General features: G+C 44.2%; 1 protein-coding gene across 12 annotated transcripts in view; it reads right to left on the reverse strand.

Annotated features, from left to right (window-relative positions):
• LOC146353922 (E3 ubiquitin-protein ligase RNF213-like) overlaps nucleotides 1-23,695 on the reverse strand; it is a 138,390-nt gene that overhangs the window by 102,128 nt on the left and 12,567 nt on the right. For 8 of the 12 annotated variants that reach the window (XM_084837661.1, XM_084837660.1, XM_084837658.1 and 5 more), the window contains 8 exons: nucleotides 23,210-23,400; nucleotides 21,290-21,448; nucleotides 18,126-18,319; nucleotides 11,907-12,199; nucleotides 10,154-10,404; nucleotides 8,465-8,674; nucleotides 6,026-6,221; nucleotides 268-323 (listed from right to left, as the gene is read on the reverse strand). In XM_084837661.1, coding sequence (XP_084693787.1) covers nucleotides 268-323; nucleotides 6,026-6,221; nucleotides 8,465-8,674; nucleotides 10,154-10,404; nucleotides 11,907-12,199; nucleotides 18,126-18,319; nucleotides 21,290-21,448; nucleotides 23,210-23,400 — 1,550 coding nt within the window. Of the gene's footprint in view, nucleotides 1-267; nucleotides 324-3,647; nucleotides 3,711-6,025; nucleotides 6,222-7,856; nucleotides 7,973-8,464; nucleotides 8,675-10,153; nucleotides 10,405-11,906; nucleotides 12,200-12,925; nucleotides 13,014-18,125; nucleotides 18,320-21,289; nucleotides 21,449-23,209; nucleotides 23,401-23,695 lie in introns of those variants that run through there. The other 4 variants (XM_084837662.1, XM_084837666.1, XM_084837667.1 and 1 more) reach the window with 4 other exon arrangements.

Below are 23,695 nucleotides of genomic sequence, written 5' to 3' on the forward strand. Positions count from 1 at the left end.
TTGCAGGGTTTTAAGAAGGCCTTGAAAACTTATTATTTTACCTTGGCCTGCTCCTAATATGATTGCTGCTGTTGCAGTTGCTGTAGCTTTTTTTATTGCTGTTTTTATTGTTCCTGATTTGTATTGCTGTTTTTAATGTGCTTATGTTTATATCACCTTTAATATCTTAATGGTTTTATGTATTTTATTGTTGTAGGCCGCTTTGGAAGGGCTTCTGCCCTGAAAGGCAGTCAAGAGGTATTTTAAATAATAAAAAAAATTACTTACCCACTTTGTTTATTAAAGAGGATGTGCAGCACCATCTCCAGAAGTTTTTCTTCCTCCTAGGAAGAGCAACAAAACGTAAGTCAGAGAAGCAGAACTATCTCCACTATCTTGTTGTACAACACAAATCAAGCATCAATTAACTTGATCTGAGCTATTTTCTCCAGGATTCTCTGATTACGGACTGGATTTTTGTGTGTGTTCTCCTTCTCCCAGGACCCTATTTGCTATGTCATATGAATGAGCCCATTCCCCATTATTCTTTGGAATGGTGAGGAAGAGGCAGCTGGGCAGGCCTGCTGTGTACTGGAATGCCTCACTCAGCCATTATAAATTACTGCATTTTTTGTACATGCCAAAAGGCATGTACAAGGTATCTTTGACATGGTCCTTTTCTTCTTTTTTTTTCCCACATGTTTTATAGCATGTATTGCCCACACCTTTTGTGGAGCATTAGGAATTGCCATCGTCAGGAACAGGATTCTGGGTAACATGGAGATGTAGCCAACATAATTTCCTTTATACTAGAATGTATTTGCGGATGGGTTCTGCTCATGCTAAAGGTTTAAATACCCATCATATTTGAGGGCAGAAAGGTATCCTCCTACTAAATCAGGCTAGCAGGGTCTGGAGAAGATGTTTTTTTCTCCTGCGATGTACAACTTGACTAATTTGTATGAGTGACTACAATATGCTTCAAGCATGTCTTGGCAATGTAACCACTGTGGTAAATTTTGCGTAGGCTGGCTTTCAACGGGGCACTTGCAAGGAAGTCAGACTTGGCCAGATCACACATGGCTTAATTACATCTAGGTTGGATCGTCGCAATGTGCTCTATATGGGGCTACCTTTGAAGAGCCTTCAGAAGACTCGGTTGATCTAGAATACATCTGCAAGGATGTTGGTGGACACCTGCCCGTGCGACCATATAACACCAATCCCGCAAGAGCTGCACTGGTTACCAATCTGCTTCTGAACACAATTCAGAAGTGTTGACAATTACCTTTAAAAACCTAAATGGTTTAGGTCCAAGGTATCTTAGGGACTGCCCCCTTCCATACTATCCTGCCCACTCCCTAAGATCAGAAGGAGAAGCCCATTTCTGTGTCCCATTTAGGGTGGAAGCCTGTTTGAGTGGGGAGAGAGAGGATCTTCTCAGTGGCTGCCCCCTTATTACGGAGAGCCTTGCCTGGTGAAGAGCAGTTACACATGCTCCCCCCAGTTTTTATTGCTTGCTGAAGACCATTGTAGGTGGCAGGTAATGTTTTAGGTGTTGGCTTGAACTGCTGAACCCGTCTCCTCGGTTAATTGTTTTATACTTTTGTTTTTGTGAAACTGTAATCATCTTTAATTGTTGTAAGCCACCCTGAGCAGTGTTTTAGGAAGAGAAGTTCAGGATATAAATATATTACTAAAATAAATATATGGATAGTATCGCCTCTAAGCAGGCGGTTACTATTAGGTTGATTTTTCTCAACCTTTCCAAGAATGTTCGTGTATGCAAATATTAAAAACTAAGGTTTTCACATATCAAGCCCTGCTAAAAAAAGAATGGCCTTTATATTCCTTGAATCCTTCTGCTATCTCCTTTCACCATTGAAGTAAAGCTTTGTGAGAATATTCACCAATATTCTAACGAACAGTCTGTACACCACCTTTTTTCACAAATATTTTCCAAACTCTGGTGTTTTTTTTAATTATTATTTCATGTCTATATCGCCCAATAGCCGAATCAATCTGGGTGGTTGACAAAAATTAAACCCACAAAGTGCAGGATAAATATAAAATATAAAAGCATTAAAACCACAATATAACAGTACAACCAGAATAAAACCTAGCAGCAATGCAGAGATTTAAAATACAGATTTAAAACACCAAAGCTAAAAGACTAGGAAGCTAAAATGCTAAAATGCCTGGAAGAATAAAAAGGTCTTCACCTGGCACTGGAAGGAATACAACCTAGGTGCCAGGTGAACCTCTCTAGGGAGCTCATTCCACAAAAAGGCCCTCTTCCTGGTAGCCACCCGCCTCACTTCCTTTGGCAGGGGCTCAAGAAGAAGGACCACTGAGGATAATCTTAAGGTCTGGGCAGGCACATATGGGAGGAGGCGATCCTTCAGATAACCTGGCCCGAAGCCATTAAGGGCTTTGAATTTTAATTCCAGCACTGGGCAGACGAACCACCCACTAACAGCACCTCCATCTTGTCTGGATTGAGTTTCAGTTTACTGGCCCTCACCCAGTTCATTACCATGCCCAGGCACTGATTCAAAACAGCCACTGCCTCACCTGGGTTTGATGAGGAAGAGAGGTAGAGCTGGGTGTCATCTGCATACTGATGGCACCTCAGCCCACTCCTCCGGATAACCTCCCCCAGCAGTTTCATGTAGATGTTAAACAGCATGGGCGGGGTAAAATAGAGCCCCATTTAACTCTATGGCATAATTGGCAAGGCACAGAGCAATAATCCCCCAGCACCACCTTCTGGCAGTGGCCATCCAAGTAGGAGCGGAACCAGTGCAGTGCCTCCAACTCCCAACGCAGACAACCTATCCAAAAGGATACCATGGTTGATGGTATCGAAAGCCACTGAGAGGTCCAGGAGAATCAACAGGGCCGCACTCCCCCATCCCTCTCCCGGCAGAGGTCATCCCACAGGACGACCAAGGCAGTTTCCATTCCAAAACCAGGCCTGAAGCCTGATTGAAATGGATCTAGATAATCCGTTTCATTCAAGAGTGCCTGGAGTTGTCCTGCAACCACCCGCTCAAGCACCTTGCCCAGGAAGGGGATGTTGGCCACTGGCCTGTAATTGTTACTCTTTTAAGGAGGCTGGCACCACTCCCTCTCTCAAGGAGGAATTTACAACCTCCTGGACCAAGCCATACATCCCCTCCTTGTTTGATGTAATAAGCCATGAAGAGCAAGGGTCAAGCACACAAGTGGTCAACCAGACTTGGCCAACCATCTTGTCCACATCAGGCCTCAATAACTGAAACTCATCCAAAAAACTGGACCAGACGGTGCCCTGAACGCCTCTCCCAATAGAACTGCATTAATCGAGGTGTCCAATTCATGACGAATCTGAGCAACTTTATCTTCAAAGGGCTGTACAAACTCGTTGCCAAAAATCACGGAAGAATATTAGAATCATAGGAGTCTGTTCCTAAAAATGTGCTTAACTATATCATAGAAAATCAATGGGATTTAAAGTGCTTAACAGGCTAAATCAAGCCTCGTGTGTGTTTTCCCTATTCACTGGATTTGGTGTTTTGAAAAAAGAGGCTCAAAATGAATTATAAAGGTATATTTACCTGAGGGTAATCCTATGCATATTTACTCTTAAGTAAGTCCTACTATATGAAATGAAGTTGGTTACTTACTTTGAAAGTCCATGCTGGTTTGGTGAGATCTGAGTGTATGGGCTATCCCCTCATCACCATCCAGGAAGGCAGGGATCACATGGCTGTGATTTTTTGCATACTGTGCCCTCTGGTTCTACCCCCCGTTCCATCCGTGGTCAAGCAAAAAGACAGGATTCTAGAGGTGAAGCACTCAGTAAAGAATGTTCACATTCTGGACTGCACATGTGTCTCTGTATCTTCAGCATGTCACCTCTTTTGCCAGCCACCCCTGAAGGGTGGAATTAGATGCCTCTGTCACCCAGAGCAATAACCAATGTCTCATTCTCTGTTGGGTGTGAGGAGGCATCCAAATGAATGGGACTTGCCCAAGCTGATTCCTGATTGGGGGCGGGGGGGCAGGAGGTGGTTGACTCTAGAGTGGAGATACTACTCTTTGAAGTACCCAGAGATATGGGGTGGAAGGAGACAAATATGGAATCAGAATGTCTAGAAGATTTCATTCTTCTAATATAAAATTGTTTTCAACTGAAACTCTCCCCACGACCTGACTTCGATCCCAGGTCAACTCAGCCTTCCATCCTTTTGAGGTTGGTAAAATGAGTGCCCAGCTTGCTGGGGGAAAGGTAGTCATGACTGGGGAAGGCAATGGCAAACCACCCCGCTATAGTCTGCCATGAAAACGCCAGCGAAAGTGGTGTCCCTCTAGGAGTCAGCAATGACTCGGTGCTTGCACAGGAGGAACCTTTCCTACCTTTCACATATCCAGATTATCCCATTGTTCCTCAGAGAGGTGAGACAGCTTACGGTAAAAGGAAGGGAGGACTAGTTCTTGAGAAACAGTTAACTTTAGGCAGAAAAGGGCCAGTGAAGTTACAGCGTCTTTGTCAAAGTTACACAGTTGGTCTCTCACAGAAAAAGTCTCCAGACTTTGGACAGTTGGTCCAAAGTCTGGAGACCAACTGAGCTTCCATGATGGCTACCAAATAGGCAACTTTCAGATAAAGGAACGTAAGGAAGACCATACATAGGGGCTCGAAAGGTGGCTTATGGAAAGCAGAAAACTGAAGCTCAAAGAGAACTGTCCTGGGCAAAGGTAGGGAAGGAACTGGGGATAGTGCCAAAAGGCACAGCACACAAAAGATTACAGTCATGTGATCCCTGCCTTCTGGGTTGTGATGAGAAGATAATCCATTCACTTGGATGCCTCCTCACATCAAATAGAGAACTGGGTTTATTCTAGGCAAGTATTTTTTATTATTACATTTCTATCCTGCCTTTTTTCTTCTTCCAAGGAACCCAAGGCAATTTACATGGTCCTCCTCCTCCTCTCTATTTTATCCTGACAACAACCCTATGAGGTAGGTTAGGCTGAGAATCAGTGACTGACTCAAAGTTACCCAGTGAGCTTCATGGCTGAGTGGGGACCACAACCTGGATCTCCCAAGTCCCACTCCAACACTACACCACACTGGCTGTCATGTGTAGGATTACAACCTTAAGAGTACAAAAATCAGAATGGAAAATGTATTGCTAGAATCATCCCAAAATCAGACCATAGAAATATACCATTGTGTCACTAATGGTTGATGGTGGGATTCTGCTGCAGTACCAGGCTCATCCAAAACTTGCAAGAATGGTGAGTGTCAGGTTATTTCGTTCCATCCTGTTCTCAGTTATAAATACTGGGCCACTTTGCACAATCAAAATAGCCACCGTGTTTAAGTCACGGTGGGCTGCAGCGTGTGCTGGGCGGGATTTACATATTCAATGTCCGGTTGTGGCTTGTCATGTCATATGAAACTGGGGACCATGAGTTATGTGAGGGAGGCATAACCCACAGTTCCCAGATTAGCACAACATGACAAGCTGCGGCCAGGCGTTGAATATTCAAGATGGCCACCGACTCATACCTCAAGCCCACCATGGCTTAAATAAGCCACAGTGGGCTGTTCAATCATGTGAACTGGGTCAGAGTCACAAATTGGGATCCAAAGGCACTGATACGGCAGATTTAAAATTTCTCCACACATATACTCACCACAGAAACTATACTTGGTGCTCTCTGTGACACACCATAGATCTGAATGATAAAGGTTCCTCTGGTATAAAATATGCTGCCACAATGACAGTTTCTCTAATCAAGAGACCTCCAGTTTTGTTCAAACGTAACAGTTTTATGATTTTCTGTAAACCGTTACGTTTTTGAATTTATAAAATACAGGGTTCTTTATTTTGAATAGATGAAATCTGACTTGGATTCCTGCACTGAGCAGGGGGTTGGACTCGATGGTCTTATAAACCGCTTCCAATCCTACTATTCTATGAAATCTTATTTATTGATGGACTGGTCACTGTGAGCAGACAACTGAATAAAAAAGGAAAAAATGAGAACAAACCTCACAACTACATAACGAGATTTCCATATTCTTCAGTCTATGGTAAGTTCCTAGAAGACAGTCCAACAGATCAGCAGAAGGGTCAGAGACAAATTCTACCAAGTCCCTTAGAGGCAGCAAGGAAAACCATGACCTGAATAATGCTCTATTTCCTGTCACCAAATGCTTCTTTTCTTTCATTAGCAGTAGCAAGACTCTGCAAATGCAAATAGAAAATAACTTCAACATACAAAGAACAGCAAGTATACAGAAGACTTGAGCAGAGATGTACTATAGACCTAATACAAATTTTTGCACAATCAGGAAGAAGAAAATGAAAAAGATGATTGAAACCAGGATCCAATCCTGGTTTCATATTCTGTCTAAAAGCAGCACTTAACCCAGTTTCCCAATTCAGAAATTACACAAACAGATTTAACAAGCCATGACCTCAGGTGTGCAAAGGGAAGAAGGAAGGGACCAATCTGCAATACTAGACATAAAAACTACTATAGTGATACCAAATTTAATCTTGAGGCTAACATTACCATTTCTGGAACTGCATGAGAATCTCTTTATAAATATATCTACAATGCTTAGAAATATTTTTATAAGGCCCTTTATGATCTCACTATCCTTACTGAATACCATGGTCTCCAATAAGAGCTATTGAAATTAAATGTTGAATAGAGAAATATAAACATAACATACCTCCCAGTGAAAATATGATTCCAAGGTTAAGGTTTTTTGGGAAAACTGATTTGACTATCACCAGTGGATCACTATAATTCAGGAATTTCTTCTTCAAAGATGGAAGACCCATAATAGCATTCAAGAAAGGGTAGTCAAACTGAGGTAACTCTCCAAAAAACCAGTTCACCTTTTAGATACTTTAATGTAGTACTAGTTTTTCAGTAAGAATGGATTACACTAGGTAATTCCTTTGTTCTGTTTCATCTTGCCAGTAAATATGAATTCCATTTACATTTACAGATTGTTCCTCAGCTTTTGATTTAATTTACAGGAAAAAGGTTTCATTCAAATTATCCAAAGAGACTGATTTTAGTTTTTTTCTTGTCCAAACTTTACACTCACACACTTGTATTAGAATACAAATTTGTCTACAATTCAATTAACTGATTTACAGCCCTACTCTTTTGCAGGGTTATACTCACCTAAGCCTGAGGGCCGAATTCCAATCTGGAAAAAGTCTTGGGGGCTTCGAAAGGGTGTGGTCCTGAGCTGGATCAGAACCATGGCATGGGGGAGGGGGACTTTAATCCTTTGCCCTCACCATGGTCCCAATCAGAATCACATCCTGTCACCCATCTCCCCGCTCCTGCGATTCTCAATGGGAGGAAAGCTCCCACTGTGAAAGGCAAAGCGGGATGGGGCACACTATCACCAAAGATGAGGATGGAAGCCCCTTGCACTGGCTAGTTGTATGTTTAAAAATGCACACTAGCCAATACCACGTGAACGAAGTTACATATCATTTGGTCCTCAGTCTAACGAAGTCCTTTACTGAATAAAACCATGCTGGTCCATTCTGGGAAAGGGGGTTTAACTTGTGTTTACTTGCTAATTTGACCAAATGTTATTTATTGCCTTAAAATTCATGAAGTAGACTCATTTTCTCCCTTATTGTTCTACCTCTCTCCTCAGAGCAGCCAATACAGGATACCCATGCATTGGCCAACTGGTCATCAACGGACCACCTATTATTCCATGCAGTCAAAGTCACCCTCGTGTAACAGCCTTCCTTTTCAGTACATAATGGTTTTAATATGATAGCAATGACAGGAGTGAATGCCCGTTACTCCTTAGCTATAAAGGAATCAGGTTTACACACCCCTCTTGTGGGAGCAGGAACCCTCCTGTCATATAACTCCTTTTCCTTTTCATTTCCCAGTTACACCACATGACACGGCTTCTTCTATTGTTAATATACTATAACTGTAGACATCTCTAAATAGGGAAAAAAGCTTCAGGAGAAAGCATGAAGAGCACGCACACACACACACAATATCCCACCACACCGATGTACATGAAGTTGCAGGGACTACAAAGAGACTGATTCAACCTACTGGGGAACGGGGCAAAACAGAGCGGTAAAACTCTACCCAAAAGCAAGCTTAGTTCTTCTTTTATTTTTAAAGCTGATGTATGTTTCTTGATCTCCTCTAAAAGGGTATTCCACTCTATGTTACAGGGATAAAGAGCTATGAAGAATAAAACAGAGGTCAGCGTAGCTCATATGCCTAGTACAAAAAGGAAAGGAGAATGTACGACATTCCTTCTATGAAAAGCAGAATAATTTCTACAATGAGACCTCCTGATTTAGAACAATTCAAGTTTATGTTCACATATATAAAAATGGGATATCAAGGTCTAAACAACACAACTCGTTGATAATTTTAGAAAGACAGGAAGTGACCAGGCACATGCATTAAACCTCACTTCTTATGTTCTTGTTTTTCCCTGTATGCCACAAATGGAAGGCCTTCCAGCCCTGACCATCTCTCTTCAGATTCAAGCAGAGTATGCACTTGAACACAGTCAAGATCAACAGGTGTAGTAAACAGACGAAGAATTGGAATTGTCCACAACCACTGGTGAATTTCCTCTGCAATACAGCTTTTGCCGAACATCATCAAAGAATGTTCTATTCTGAAAGAGAAAAAAGAAATTAAGACCTACCAGAAAAAAAAAACTAGAATGTTGCATCAAAAACATGTATCTGCAGGAAAATCAAGGCTAGCAGTATTTCACTGGACACATCGCACTGTTAAATATTTCCATATTTCTGATATATACAGGAGTCCACAATCACAGCTCCAGCACTGAAAACTGGCTAAAAATCTTCCCTTTCCAACTTGCTCAGAGCCCCAGGACCAAGCATTGGCTAAAAGAACTGGCACTCGTCATGCTCACCAGAAGGTGTGTCATGCTTGCCATGGCAAGTGTAATTGCGGAAGTCTGCATATACAAATACATAGCACTTCATAGTTATAACAAGGTCATAATCTGTTCCCATCATGTCACCAAATCAATGAAACAGTCCCTAAAATAACTGTGATGCATTTTTCCTATTCTGCATTCTGACTAAGGCACAGGAACTGTAAAGGCCATTATAGAACAACGGATTGTATTCTCCTTATCTTAAGGAGCACCTCCAGCAGCACCAGACAGGCCGCTTAACAAGATCAGCCTCGGATGGCCTTCTCTCTGTCCCATCAGCCAGGACAGCTAGACTGGTGGGGACGAGGGAGAAGGCCTTTTCTGTGGTGGCCCCCACTCTGTGGAACTCCCTTCCTAGGGAACTCCGTCATACCCCCTCTTTAATGAGCTTCCGTCGTGCATTAAAAACGCTGTTGTTCAGGCAGGCGTTTGGGGTGGGTTAGGATATTTTAGAAAATGTTTTTATTGTAGAATTTTATTGTTTTAAACTGTTTTTATTGTGTGCTGTACATCGCCCAGAGTGGCTGGGTGACCAGCCAGATGGGCGATTAATAAATTTAATAATAATAATAATAATTAGTGTTCCTTCCACAATTGGAACGGCACATTCCATTTATAGAAGGCACACCGATTCAGCAGAGGCTTCCACTGGCAGAAGTGATGGAGGAGTCAATTTTTGCCAATTCCCCTCCTATTGCAGCCCTCTGCTTCACTCTCCCACAATGTCCGAGGGTCCCTCAACCCTCCAGAGCAGTTTTTTAAGGGAGTGCAACAGGCTGTATGGGGGAGGGGAAAATCAGCAAGTATCTCTTCCACCCACTTTCACCATCAAGCATTCCCTGTGAGTCTAACTCCAGACATGGGACACTCCCACAAGTGGAAGGGAATAGAATTCAAGAGAATATCTTTTAAAATGCAATGAAAAGAGCCAAACCCCATTGATATTTTTCCTACTATCTCTCGTAATATTGCTACTTTTGCTCTGATGGAAGCTCATGGCCTTTAGTAGATGTGTGACATGCAGAAATTCAACAGATATCCCTATCTGGAGATACAACATGGGGAAGTCTGAACCTGTTAAATTTTTGCACATCAAAAAGCTGCTAGAAAGTTGCAACCATCATCATTTTACACATCTATTCAAACACTGACCCTTAATTTTCATACCCGAAATTACATACCACATACCTTGGAATCCCTGAAAACACCCCTTTGAGAGAATGTACTACATTCACTACATCTGCTAGTGGCTTCTCCAAACAAAGAAGGATGCATAACTGTGCCAGATCATGTTTTGATGTTGGAAGGTAGTAGAAATTTCCTAGTAGAAGGATGATCAATGCCAGGCCCAGCTTATTTTGCACTGGACAATTTGTACTGTTCTGGTTAAGAAGGGGACCGGCTACTTCTCTCAAATAGTTCAGTATCAACTCTTTCATCTAAATAGAGAGAGAGGATAAAGTAATTTTAAAAACACTTCCATAGGTCACCTATTTTTCTCTGGAAGGCATTCTACTCCCTAATTGGGAAGGCCTTATCCAGAGGATCACTCAATTCATGCCCAATAGCACATTCCATTTGCGTTACTGATCTCCATACAGGTAACAGTGCAATCTGCAGTTGAGGGAGAGGCTTGCTGGTTGCACCCCATTTATGCCAGGCACCAAGGAAGAAAAGACCCTCCCTCGCGCCCAGCATAAAAATAGAGCATACTGTCAGACAGGGAAAACTGTTAGCAGGACCTTCTCTGCCAGCATGCTCCAAAAAGAAACAGTGACAGTGAGTGGTCTGGGGCAGAGTCGGCAACTGCCCATGGGTGCTATCGTGTGCTGATGGCCCTGCACAAAATATGTCTGGGGGCAGCATGTTGTGCACCCAACAGATTATATCTTTTGGTAGCTAGCATTGCTCTGCTTCCGTTTCTAAAAAGAATTGTGTATATTACATACATGTCCCAAAGTTGGTGGATGTTGAAAGGTACATGTCAAAGTGGATAATCTCAGACGAATTTTGTGAATGTCCAAAATCTGGCAACTATGTATGTTGACAGTCACCAAAATGCAGTTGCCAGAATTTGCTGTTTTATGTTTGACAAGTGGAAAAAGAAGTATCTATTTTCATATGACATTCGCCAACTTAGACCTTAACCAACGTTTACCAAATTAATGGCAGTTTTCATAAGACATATGATAACAGAATTCTAGCTGCTTGAGCAACTAGATAATGACAGCAAATTGAGGGAGGTCTATAAATTAATTCTGTGTTGCTCCTATGAATGGGCTGAGAAGCAGGACAGCAAATTTACAAACTAATGAGCCTATCCATCTAATCTCCTTACTCTTACTCTCCAACTAGTCTCCTTAATCTTACAGATCGTCCGTTTTTCCATGGGGTCACGAAGAGTCGGACACGACTGAACGACTGAACAACAACAACAAAGAACCCAATGAATTCAAAAAACCAACTTTGTGCAGGACTGCAACCTTGCTTCCTCCAAAGCATCCAACATTCTTACAGCAGTGGTGCCATTTTTTATATAGAGAGCATCCAGTGGCCATAGCAAGCTGCAGAAGTGTCTTAGCTTGCACCTCCTAAGTCATTGGCACACCTGGTAAAGCAGCAGCACACTTGGCATGGAGGCAACATGGCAAGGAGAAGATTATACTAGAGCCCTAAGTGGTGCCTCTCTATGTGGAGGAAGCACATAGAGGAATATGTCCCATGGGTTCACTCAAATGGAACTATTGCAACATAATTCACCTATCCACGCAGTCCGTTTTTCTATTTTATCTTTTTCTTCTGCTGGAATGAGAGTTTGTGAACATCCAATCCCCTGTTCTAGTTTCAACTCAGTGAGTTGAACAACAACAAAAACGTTCAAGTGGCTTATTCAAGTTAGACACATCAAATTGTTGTCTTATTTAGAAAGTGTTATAAATACCTGCTTTTCTCCATACTGCAAATCTGTCCATTCCTTTGGTCCTTTCTCATCTACCATTGGTTTACTATTCACCAAGTAAAACTGACTGAATTGTTGGAGAAAGTTCTTGACATTGACAGGCGTCCAGGTGTTCAGTATACTGAAGAGGTTTTCCAGCATTACTTTTGCTGCTATACGTTTTCCTTTCACAATATCTTTCTCTGAACTTTTCCACCCTGGAATATGACTCTTAATACTGTTCCACACATTCTCTGAAGGTTTAGCACATACTATGTCATCGTACTGATGCCAATCTGTTAATTAAAGCAAATCCCCTTGAGATTTCATGACACAAGACCAAGCTTCAAAAAATCCAATTGCCTCCCTTGCATGTGGCAACAAACACACCCCACACCCCACCTGGCAAGTGCTCCCTCCTCTATCCCAACATATACAATAATCCCCCTCACTGCTGCTGGTGCCTAATGCAAAAGCCAAGCCTGAAGGAGACAAATCATAGCTCCTTTCCTCCACGGACAACTGGATTCTCTCCCTCAGCAGCAGCAGGACTGGGCACCTTCCATTTCATTTGGAAGCCTATAGATCTAATGCCCTTCATCATTCTGTGAGATGTGGACATCAAGACACATGGAGATCTCCTGTGTGTGCTTCCACCACTCTCTCTCTCTTGCTGGGTAATACAGTAACCTCAGTCAGTGCTGTGCAATTTGTTCTGCCTACAAAGCTGAGTATTTGGAGGGAAAGTGCCAAGTGCACCCCCAGCAGCCAGGCTGTGAATACTAGTTTCAGTAACAGGAAACTGGCAGACTAGCTGAAAGTAAACACGTGCTGGGAGGATTGCTTTCACAATGGGTAGGTAGGCTGCTGTAACACAAAGTGTCCCTCCTCTCCCTTCCACCAGGACATTGCTAGGGAGCCCTAATTTTCTCATTCTTCCTATCGAAACGTACAAAACAGAACACACAAAAGGAGTGGATGAAGTGCCATTGGGTTGCTTGTCTTGTGCTTGGTTCACCTACTTGAAAACATTACTGGTCTCTGAGGATGGAAGTGACCACTCTCTCCTCACGCTAACCATCATCTGAACTTCTCTTGGGTTGCTTCAAGAGAAACAGGGATCTGTGCACCAAAAGTACACTTCATTTTTCTTTAACTAGCTTTTTAGTTTCTGTGCAGTGAATACTCCTGGTCCCCCCACACTCTCATTGGGCATGAGAGCAGGCGGCATCTGTAAAGTTGCTGGAGGGGTCAAGATGGTGTCAACTCAAAGTCTCAAACTTTGTGTTTGGGACATGTTATTGCTACACATGCTCTTCCCAGGAGAAATGAACTTATTTCATGTTTGGGACTCCAATTTACTTGGTCACTATTTATTTGTTTGTTTATTTATCAGTTGTTATATACCGCTGTCTCTGCTAAAGAGCCATCAAGGCAGTGTACAACAATTTAAAACAATAAAACCTTGCAACAACAACAAGTACATTAAACATTACACATTTTAAAAAGCTATGCCTTTACACCCTTTCTCAAGTCCTAGAGTGGGTGTCAGCCATAGTTCTGAGGGAGCATGTTCCATACTTTGCAGGCAACACAGGAGAACACCTTTCACTCATGCCCCCAAACTGGGCCTCTGCAGGCCCTCAAAAGGGCCTCTCCTGCAAATCTTAGTATTCAGGCAGGTTCCTCGTGAGACAGGCAGTCCCTTAGATAGCCAGGTCCTAAGCCATTTAGAGACTTAAAGGTTAAGACCAACACCTTGAATTCCGCCCCAAAAGCTATTGGCAACCAGGGTAGGTCTCTCAGCACAGGTGTAACACAGTCATAATACCGTGTACCAGTTAGCACCCTATCTGCCGCATTTTGTACCAACTGAAATTTCCAGACAATCTTCAGAGGTAGCCCTACACAGAGCACATTGCAAAAGTTTGAATGCAATGTAACCAAAGCATGGATAGCGGTTTCCAAGTCAGACTGATTTGGAAGAGTCACAGCTGGTGCAAGCACAATTGTACAAATGTATTCCTTGCCACCACCACCGCCTGAAAACCCAGGGACAGTGGAGGATGAAGGAGCACTCCCAAGTTATGGACCTGATCCTTTAGGGGAGTGCAACTCCCTCCCAGAAAAGGTTATATTTATTATTAAATTTATTAATCGCCCATCTGGCTGGTCACCCAGCCACTCTGGGCGATGTACAATATACAATAAAAACAGTTTAAAACAATAAAATTCTACAATAAAAACATTTTCTAAAATACCCTAACCCACCCCAAATGCCTGCCTGAACAACAACGTTTTTAATGCACGACGGAAGCTCATTAAAGAGGGGGCATGACAGAGTTCCCTAGGGAGGGAGTTCCACAGAGTGGGGGCCACCACAGAAAAGGCCCTCTCCCTCGTCTCCACCAGTCTAGCTGTCCTGGCTGATGGGACAGAGAGAAGGCCATCCGAGGCTGATCTTGTTAAGCGGCCTGTCTGGTGCTGCTGGAGGCGCTTCTTAAGATAGGCGGGGCCGGAACCATATAGGGTTTTAAAGGTCAAAACCAACACCTTGAATTTGGCCCGGAAAACAACTGGTAACCAGTGCAACTCCTTCAGCACTGGAGTGATGTGATCTCGCCGGCGGCTGCCTTTAATCAGGCGAGCCGCCGCGTTCTGTACCAGCTGCAGTTTCCGAACCGTCTTCAAGGGTAACCCCACGTAGAGCGCATTACAGTAGTCTAAACGAGAGGAGACCAGGGCATGTACTACCGATGGGAGTAGATGGTCAGGAAGGAAGGGGCGCAGCCGCCGTATCAGATGGAGTTGATACAGCGCTGTCCAGCTCACAGCTGACACCTGAGCCTCCATGGACAGCTGGGAGTCCAAAATGACCCCCAGGCTGCGGACCTGGTCTTTCAAGGGTAGCCATACCCCATTCAACACCAGGTCAACATCCCCCAGCCTCCTCTTGTCTCCCACCAAGAGTACCTCGGTCTTGTCAGGGTTCAGCTTCAGCCTATTCCTCCCCATCCAGCCACTCACCGTCTCCAGACATTTGGACAGGGATTCTACGGCCAACCTTGGTGAAGATTTAAACGAGAGGTAGAGCTGCGTGTCATCCGCATATTGATGACACTGCATCCCAAACCTCCTGATGATAGCCCCCAGCGGCTTCACATAGATGTTAAATAGCATCGGGGAGAGGATGGAACCCTGTGGCACCCCACAAGTAAGTGGCCACGGGTCCGAAACCTCCTCTCCCAGTGCTACCCTCTGGTACCTGCTGGAGAGGAAGGACTGGAACCACCGCAATACGGTGTCCCCAATGCCCAACCCCTCCAGGCGGTCCAGGAGGATACCGTGGTCAACGGTATCAAAAGCCGCTGAGAGGTCGAGGAGAACAAGGAAGGAGCATTCACCCCTATCCAGAGCCCTCCTCATATCATCTACCAAGGCGGCCAAGGCTGTTTCTGTCCCATGCCCAGGCCTGAAGCCCGACTGAAATGGGTCTAGATAATCAGTTCCTTCCAAGTGTGCCTTCAACTGCACCGCCACCACCCGCTCAATCACCTTGCCCAAAAATGGCAGATTTGAGACTGGGCGAAAGTTGTTCAAAACTTGAGGATCCAAGGAGAGCTTCTTTAAGAGCGGTCTTATCACTGTCTCCTTGAGGGCTGATGGCATCACTCCCTCCTCAAGGGAGGCGTTCACCACCGCCTCGATCCCCTCACCCAGCCTCTCTCTGCAGCTCATAATGAGCCAAGATGGGCAAGGATCAAGTAAGCAGGTGGTCGGCCTTACAGATGAAAGCACCTTGTCCACTTCATCAGGAGGAAGAAGCTGGAACCGATCCCACAAAACCGGTTTGCCACAGGCTGCCTCTTGTTCACTAACTGTATCCACAGCGTGCAGAGTAACACACCTAATCTGATCAATTTTATCTGCAAAGTGCCTTGCCAAGGCCTCACAGGAGGCCTTAGAATGCTCCAGTGGTTCCGGAGCCACAGGACCGACCAGGCTCCGGACCACTTGGAACAGCCTCCTGGGACAGCACCCTGCAGACACGATGGAGGCAGCATAATATTCCTTTTTTGCTGCCTTCACCCCCACGTGATAGGCTGAAGATACAGCTCTAGCCCGTGTCTGATCGTCTTTGGAGCGAGACGTCCGCCACCGGCGCTCTAGCTGTCTCACCTCCTGTTTCAGAGCTCGTAACCGCGGACTGAACCATGGTGCAGTCCGAGCCCTGTTCAGGGGGAGAGGGCGTTTCGGAGCCACCTGATCTAATGCCCCAGTGATTGCGGCATTCCAGCCACCCACCAGGGTCTCCACCGAGTGGCCGTTGGCATGCCCCAGAGAATCCCCAAGGGCGTTCAGGAATCCATTTGGATCCATAAGACGCCTGGGGCGGACCATTTTAATAGGTCCTCCACCCCTGCGGAGGGGTTGTGGAACCGAGAAGTCCAACGTCACCAGATAGTGATCTGACCATGACAAGGGGGTGGTGGATATACCCCCGACTTCCAGATCACTCCCCGCTTCTCCAGAAACAAACACAAGGTCTAGTGCATGACCGGCTACATGGGTGGGCCCTGTTAGAATATGGTGCAGCTCCCAGGAGGCCATGGTCTCCATGAAGTCCCGAGGTGCTCCTGTGAGGATGGCCTCCGAATGTACGGTGAAGTCCCCCAACACCAATATGTTAGGGGACTGTACACGCACATCAGAGACCACCTCAAGCACCTCGGCCAGGGAGTCAGTCATGCAGCGGGGTGGACGGTACGCGAGAAGAATCCCCAGACTGCCCTTCGGGCCCAACCTCCAGTACATGCACTCAGCAACCTTGGTCTCCCGGAGAGGGGGTCTGGTGAAGACCAAGGACTCTCGGTAGATAACAGCCACTCCCCCTCCCCGATCCCCAGCCCTCGGCTGCTGTGCATACGAAAATCCGGCTGGACACATGGCTGCAAGGGTTGGAGCAGCAGCCTCGGCCAGCCAGGTCTCCGTAATACATGCCAGGTCTGCACCCTCATCCAGGATCATGTCATGGATGAGGGAGGTTTTCTGGGTAACAGACCTGGCATTGCAGAGCAGCAAACGAAGGCCAGAAGATGGGGTCACGCCTCCCCCAGCCATCCTTTGGCTCTGGACAGGCCCAGAGCAGGGGACAGATACTACACATCTCTCCCTTGTTCCCCTTACCTGGCATGGCCTGCCCCTAGCGCTCCGCCAGTGCCTGCTGCCCAGCCTCGGTATGTTCTGGCCCCCAGCACCCCCCCCACTGCCTCCATCAGGTGGACACATGCCCCCTCGCTCCCACATATCAGGCAGGCTCCCCACCCCTAAAACCACAACAAAACCAGGTTGAACTTCAGTTTCCAAGTCAGGGTTTCTACTGACCAACAACATCTCTCTCTTGTCTGGGTTTAATTTCAGCTTTTTCACCTTCATCCAGCCCATTATCAAATCCAGCCAGCATTCAAGGGTTTTAATTGCTTCCTTGTTACTAGGTGACAGCAATAGAGTTGGGTGCATTAGCATATTGGTGGCAGCTTACTCCAAGACTCCGAATGACCTCTTCCAGTGGTTTCATATTAATATTGAATAACATGGGGGACAAGATAGAGCCCTGTGGGACACTACAGGCCAATGGCCTTGGAGTTGAATGGTAATCCCCCAGCATCACCTTCTGGTCATGGCCTGACAGAAAGTATGGAACCACTGCAAAACAGCACCAAGGCCCAGTTCCACTATACGGTCCAGAAGGATACTATGGTCGATGGTATCAAAGGCTGCTGAGAGGTCCAAGAGAACTAATAAGATTGCACTCCTCCCATCCAGTTCCTGCTGTAGGTCATCCACCAAGGCAACCAATGCAGTCTCATTCCCATATCCTAGCTGAAAGCCTGATTGAAATGGATCCAGATAATGAGTTTCATCCAGATGTATTTGGAGGCAACACCATCTTGATCACTTTAGCAAGAATGGAACATTTTAGACTGGCCTGGAGTTAGACAGATCTCTTAGATCAAGGGAAGGTTTCTTTAATAAAGGTGCTATTACTACCTCTTTTACACAAAAGGGAACAACCCCCTCCCACAAAGAGGCATTAATCACTTCCCTTAGCCATGACATCAGTCCTACCTTGGCTGATTAATGTATAGAACTACAGAATCTCACTCACTAATGCATCAAAAATAAACAAACCTACATTCACACACGGGATAAGTTCCTTACCTGCACCACACAGTTGATTTGAAGCTATAAACAAACAACGATTTACAATGATTTCTTTTGGAGCAGGTTTGTAAATGAATTCATACTCTCCTTTCCCACGTAAAACATAATATTTATAAGGAATTGGTTTGTTCATGTTGTCCTTAAGAATGGTAACGCAGCCTTCAATTAGGTGACCATGCTCACCAAGGTCCCTGTTTATTTAAACAAATCACATATATGAACACTTTAACAGTAAAGCAGGACAATGGGCAAGAAATAGATCTATTATTCTAACAAAATTTTTTGTAATAGAAACTTTTATGGAAAACAGAAGTCTATAAACGTTCTCCATTTAAACTCTCATTGAGCCAGTTTGCATGTCATGGGATGTTTAACCCATGGGTTGTTGGGGACCAGCAGAAGTGATCAAGTGCACTGTCTTCAGCACAGTCGTTACTTCCACTTTCAAATAACAATCTACAATTGCCCCATTTGTAAGTTATTATCATGACATATAAACGCTCTCAGTTGTTTAGGGGTTAAACAACCTAGAGTTAATCCACAGACCTGGTTTGCACATAAGGAGAGGCCACCATGGATGAATTTTCCTGTGGGGCTTCTTGTCACGGCAGCCGCCACCTTTTCAGCATTTGAGCAGCGGCAGGGGCACTAAAACAGCCCATGGGTTCTGGTTGGCTTGTCAACCAGCCCAACAACCCACCCTCACAAGGTTCGCATGGAACAACAAGCTACGGTGTGCCCCTGCCATGGCTCAGATATTCAAAATGGTGGCCACTGCCAGAATGAGAAGCACCACAGAAAAATTCACCCACACCAAAGTTTATTGTTCCTGGTTCACACATAACAAATCAGAAATCTGTTGAAGTGAAACGTGAAACTGAATTCTGAATTCTTCCTCTTCCTGGTGGCATGAGAGTAGGGCGAGGGGGAAGCATACAAATCCGAAGCTTTGTGTAGCCCGTTTCCTGCTTACACACATAGCGCTAAATCATGGTTTAGCATGACATGCCAATACTCTCAGAGCGTTGGCACACAAAAACAATAATCCTACAGTGTCTTGTGAACTAATATCATGACAAGAAATCTTATGCAATGTAGGGCTGGCTCTGATGTGAAAATTCTGCCTTAATAAACTATGATTTATTAAGCTGGGAACTAGTGTCTCTTGCTCCCCTACATGGATGCCACCTTCAGTGGCTTCTGTCATTATTACCATGGTTTATTAAGCTGGAAGCATTATGTCCTAGCTGGCTCTAAATCTGTTACTCTGTAAAGTGATGCACACAGCTACTTTTTTGGTAATTACCAAAAATAGAGAATTCATGCAGATTTGCTACTTTGCGTAACTTGCTACTTTGCACCATTCAGTTTTCTTGTCACAGGATTTGGATCATTTTTAGACAGAATTTAACAAACATAGGCTCAGCCCATGAAGTTTATGGATTTGTTTTTGGGTTCCTACACATGAATATGCAACAACCCCTTTTTTAGTAAAGAAGACGACAACAAGCTAAACTCTACCAAGTGCTTTCATATGTTCCAAGCACTTCAAACATTATCTTCATGATTCCTAAAACCATCAGATAGATCTATCTATCTTCCATTAATGTGTCCTTTTTAGAGCAGCATATCCTAATAGCTATTAACATGTACTGTCAAAAAAAATTATCCTGCTCCTAACCTCATCTTTTGATTCTCTTACAGTGAAATCCTACTCATCTTACCTGAGAGTAAGCCCCATTGGACACAATGAGACTTAGTTCTGGGACTGCACTGTTAGCCATCTTATTTCTAATATAAGCAAGGGCTTTCTTTATATGGAAAGTTCTCAAGTCCATCATTTTAGTTGTATTTATCTTCTTTGACACAGGGCAATAACAGCTGTTCACAGTATTTCTAATATTAGTATACCATCAGTTTAACAAATGGCATTATGGCAGTTTTAATTTTCAGGCCCTTTTTTTTTTTTTTTTAGAGATTCCCAGCTAATGCCCTTTCATTTTTGCAACATTCTGTGCTACAGATTTAGCAACTTTCTTTCCTGGTTGGTTACATCCAGCTTATAAACCATCAGATATGCATACATTTTCACTTTTCTGTCTAGATTTGCATCACATTGCTCTTCCATAAATTGAATATAATCTGTCATTTTTGCAGCCCTGTGATTTTGCCATCTGAAAGAATTCAAAGTGGTCTGCAAAGCTGGCTACTTCAATGCCCCCCCCATTTCTGAAGGATTTTCATATTTTCACTTGCTACGCCAAGTGCGTCCCTGTCATCTGCTGAGCCCAGCCTTATATTTAACAACTCATCTTATAGCCAGTTCACCAGGAATGGCACACAAGTGACTGAACAGGCTGGCAGAGAAGGAACAGATTACTCCATCCCTCCTCTACCAGCCACTTGGTTTCCATACAAACTGCAGAGGAAGGAAAGTCCCTTCCTCTGAAAGCAGCAAGGAAATACAGTGGACTGGCAGAGGAGGGAGAGACTGATCTGACACCCTCCACCACTCCCTTGATAAACAGCATTTTTTTTCTAGTAACCTGCATTTCTATGCTGGTTGCAGAGGGCACTTCTCCGGGCACTTCTCCTCCTCCACACCCACCATGGAAATGCAGGCTACTACACCTCTTAGCAGGCTAGTACAAATTTTTCACGCTAGTAATTTTTGTGGGCTTAATTTAGCTTGGGTACAAAACCAGCCGAAAATTGTGTATCTCCAACTGCAGATCACTTATGAAATAGAAAAAGCTCATGGGGGAAAAGAGAGAGTATGTCAGTTCAGGGATCCCTAGAGCCAGTGTTACCAGGGATCCCAGTATCGGTCAGAATTATGAATGGCAAGAAGCAATGCTTTGCATTGGCCTCTTCCCTCCCCTTCTGACTGCTGAACCCAGCTCCTATTGTTCTTGCAGAGAAAGAAGCTTTATATACATATTGAACCTTTTCATCTGTCAAAGAGACAGAAAAGTGGGGGAAGAGCGCGTGTACGTAGGTGTAGGGGTGGTGTGTGTCTCTGTGTAGGAATGGGGGCAGTTAGGTGCGTGCCTGCGCACACAGCCTCCAACCCGCCACTGCATGCAGCCCTGGGAGCCAAAACAGTTGTCACCCCCGATGTAGAGTATGCTTGAACATACAGCATACAAAACTGTACTTACTTTGAGCAAGTCAGCTCACAGATATTGTCCTTCCAGTTACAATGACCTGAAATGCCTTGTGCCCTGATGAAGACATTGTGCTTCTCAGGATCAAACTTGAAATCCTTAGACAGTATGGCATGAAAATATACTGTAACACCATCATCCTGATGCACATGGCTGCAACAAAGAGTGTGAAAGGTGTTAGAATAACTTGTTTTGGTGTATTCATAGAGAAGAACATAATTTTCTTATAATAAATGGTTCCATATTATTCAAGAGTCCATATGAGAACTCTACATATTAGAGAAAGATGGGAAAAGAGAAAGACTACCAAGGAGAGATGTGACAAAGTATACAAAGTAAAAAGATGTAGATACAGTTATATAAGTCAGAGAATGCAGATACCAAAGAAACCCAAATATGTGATTGCTGGAAACAAACAGCATTATGGTATGGCTTCCTCCAAACCTGTGACTACAGTGGAGAGATCATGAACGCAACCCAGTCTCCAGTCCCAAAGTTCAGTTGACACCTGAGATTTGTTCTGCTCTGTGCTTGCTGGATGCAAGTCATAACAAGCCTCCACCTCAGAGTTGGAGGCAGTGTGGATGCACCTCTGCAACCAACAGCACTCCGAGTTCAAAGAATCCGTTTGGCACAGAGACAGAGTAAGTCAACACCCCTCCACCTCTCATCTCCAGCTGATAGCAGGAGACAGAGGTGTGCAGGTTACCCAGAGATGGGAAGAAAAGGAAGTTGAAGCACCTCTGCCTCTACCTTTGCATTGGAGTTGGGAGGCGGAGCTGCATGGGCTTGCCACTGCACCCGATGGCATTCTGAATTCAGAATGCCCACTGGGCACAGAGAAAGAGCCTCTAACCCACCCACCTACCTTGAGCTGTTGGGTGGAGGTGGATTGTCTTCTCCCCCTGCCTGTCCCCCAGCAGTCAGCTCCAAGCTTCGCAAGAAGTAGGATATTTTCCCTTGACTTCCTGCTGCATTTCAGAGCTCAGAGGAGGGGAGTCCTGGCAACAAAAGTTTGGTTGGCCAGTGACCCCTGAATATGTTGATCATTCAGTTACACTTCTCTGCACTGAAAGTCTGGAGTTCTAGACTCTTTCAGAGGTTGGGTGCAAGGCCAAGCATCAATAGTATGATCCGATTTGGTAGTTTGTACACACCCCAAATCAAACACTTTTCTACACAAGAGCAGCAAGTTATTGTTAAGGCAGGGAAGAAAAATTGCAGGGAGCTTCTTCAGCATGCATCACAAAACATGGATTCTGTTTCTGCCAAAAGTAGAAACAGTTACATCTTCCAACATAGCTCGCTCTCCACAGTTCTGGCAGAACCTGTGCCCATTTCATAGCCAAGATTACATTACATCCATGCAGTGAGAGAGAAAGCATTGCAAATCAAGATGTATAGCACTACACCAGCAGGCTTAACTCTGCCAGTTTTGGCAGAAAACGGTATGGCGCAAATAATTATACCAGCAAGGATGGAGCTATAGCTGGACTGCCATGGAAAGTGTCAAGTGCAGCTATTGCTCACCAGTTTTAGTAAGTGAAATGTCACTAGTGAAGTTGAGAAGGGATGTTAAAAGGCCTGATATTTGTTACTTCCTACTTGTTTATAAATAAGATGCACTGTTGGTCAAAATATCAAAAAAGAACAAAAAACTTAATCGAACCAAAATTCATTTGTGTTTTGAAATTCATCCACCTGTACTGTTTATATTTTGGTGGCACTGGAAAACTATATGGCACCACAAAACAAATGACATTATATCAGCATTTTTTTTACAGTTTTAAGTTTAGTGGAACTTCAGAATAGGATAAAAAGAAAGTCAGTCTCCATAGAACTATAAAACAACTGCTACTGATCAGTTCTTAATACATTTAAAACCAGTTCAGAAGTTTACAAAATGTGCTATACCTTTGTTTAACTGCACTGCCGTTGTGGCTTGTTTGTTGCTTCTCAGCCTTCTGATTGGTCTGCTGCTGCTTCTGATTCACAACAGCAAGAGCCTCTCCTCTTTTCTCTCCAGACTCTTCCACAGGAGTTGCTGTTCCTTCCACTTTCTCACAGCCTCTCTCTGCTTTCGACTCTTCTTCGAACTTTGCTTTCTATAACACAGGCATACACCAGACTTAAAAAGAATAAATCTACAGAAAAATTACTAGCCCACCTTGCCACATATACGTATTTTAGTTATTGATGGCTGAAACAAGGGGGGAAAGGCGATTTTTGAGCCTGCTTGCCAAGGAGAAAATGATGGCTTTCCATGGGTGATCAGGCAGGTCATTATTTTAGAAACCACGAAGGGAAAAAGATACAAAATGACCTCAAAACATTCTGTTTTTACATAAGCAATTTTATTCTCTAGGCAAATGCTAGGGCCTACTTGCGTCTTTACTAGGT

This window comes from Heloderma suspectum, chromosome 2, assembly GCF_057233095.1.
Source record: "Heloderma suspectum isolate Gila_16-S chromosome 2, 16-S_ref, whole genome shotgun sequence".
In the NCBI taxonomy this organism is placed as follows: Eukaryota; Metazoa; Chordata; class Lepidosauria; order Squamata; family Helodermatidae; genus Heloderma; species Heloderma suspectum.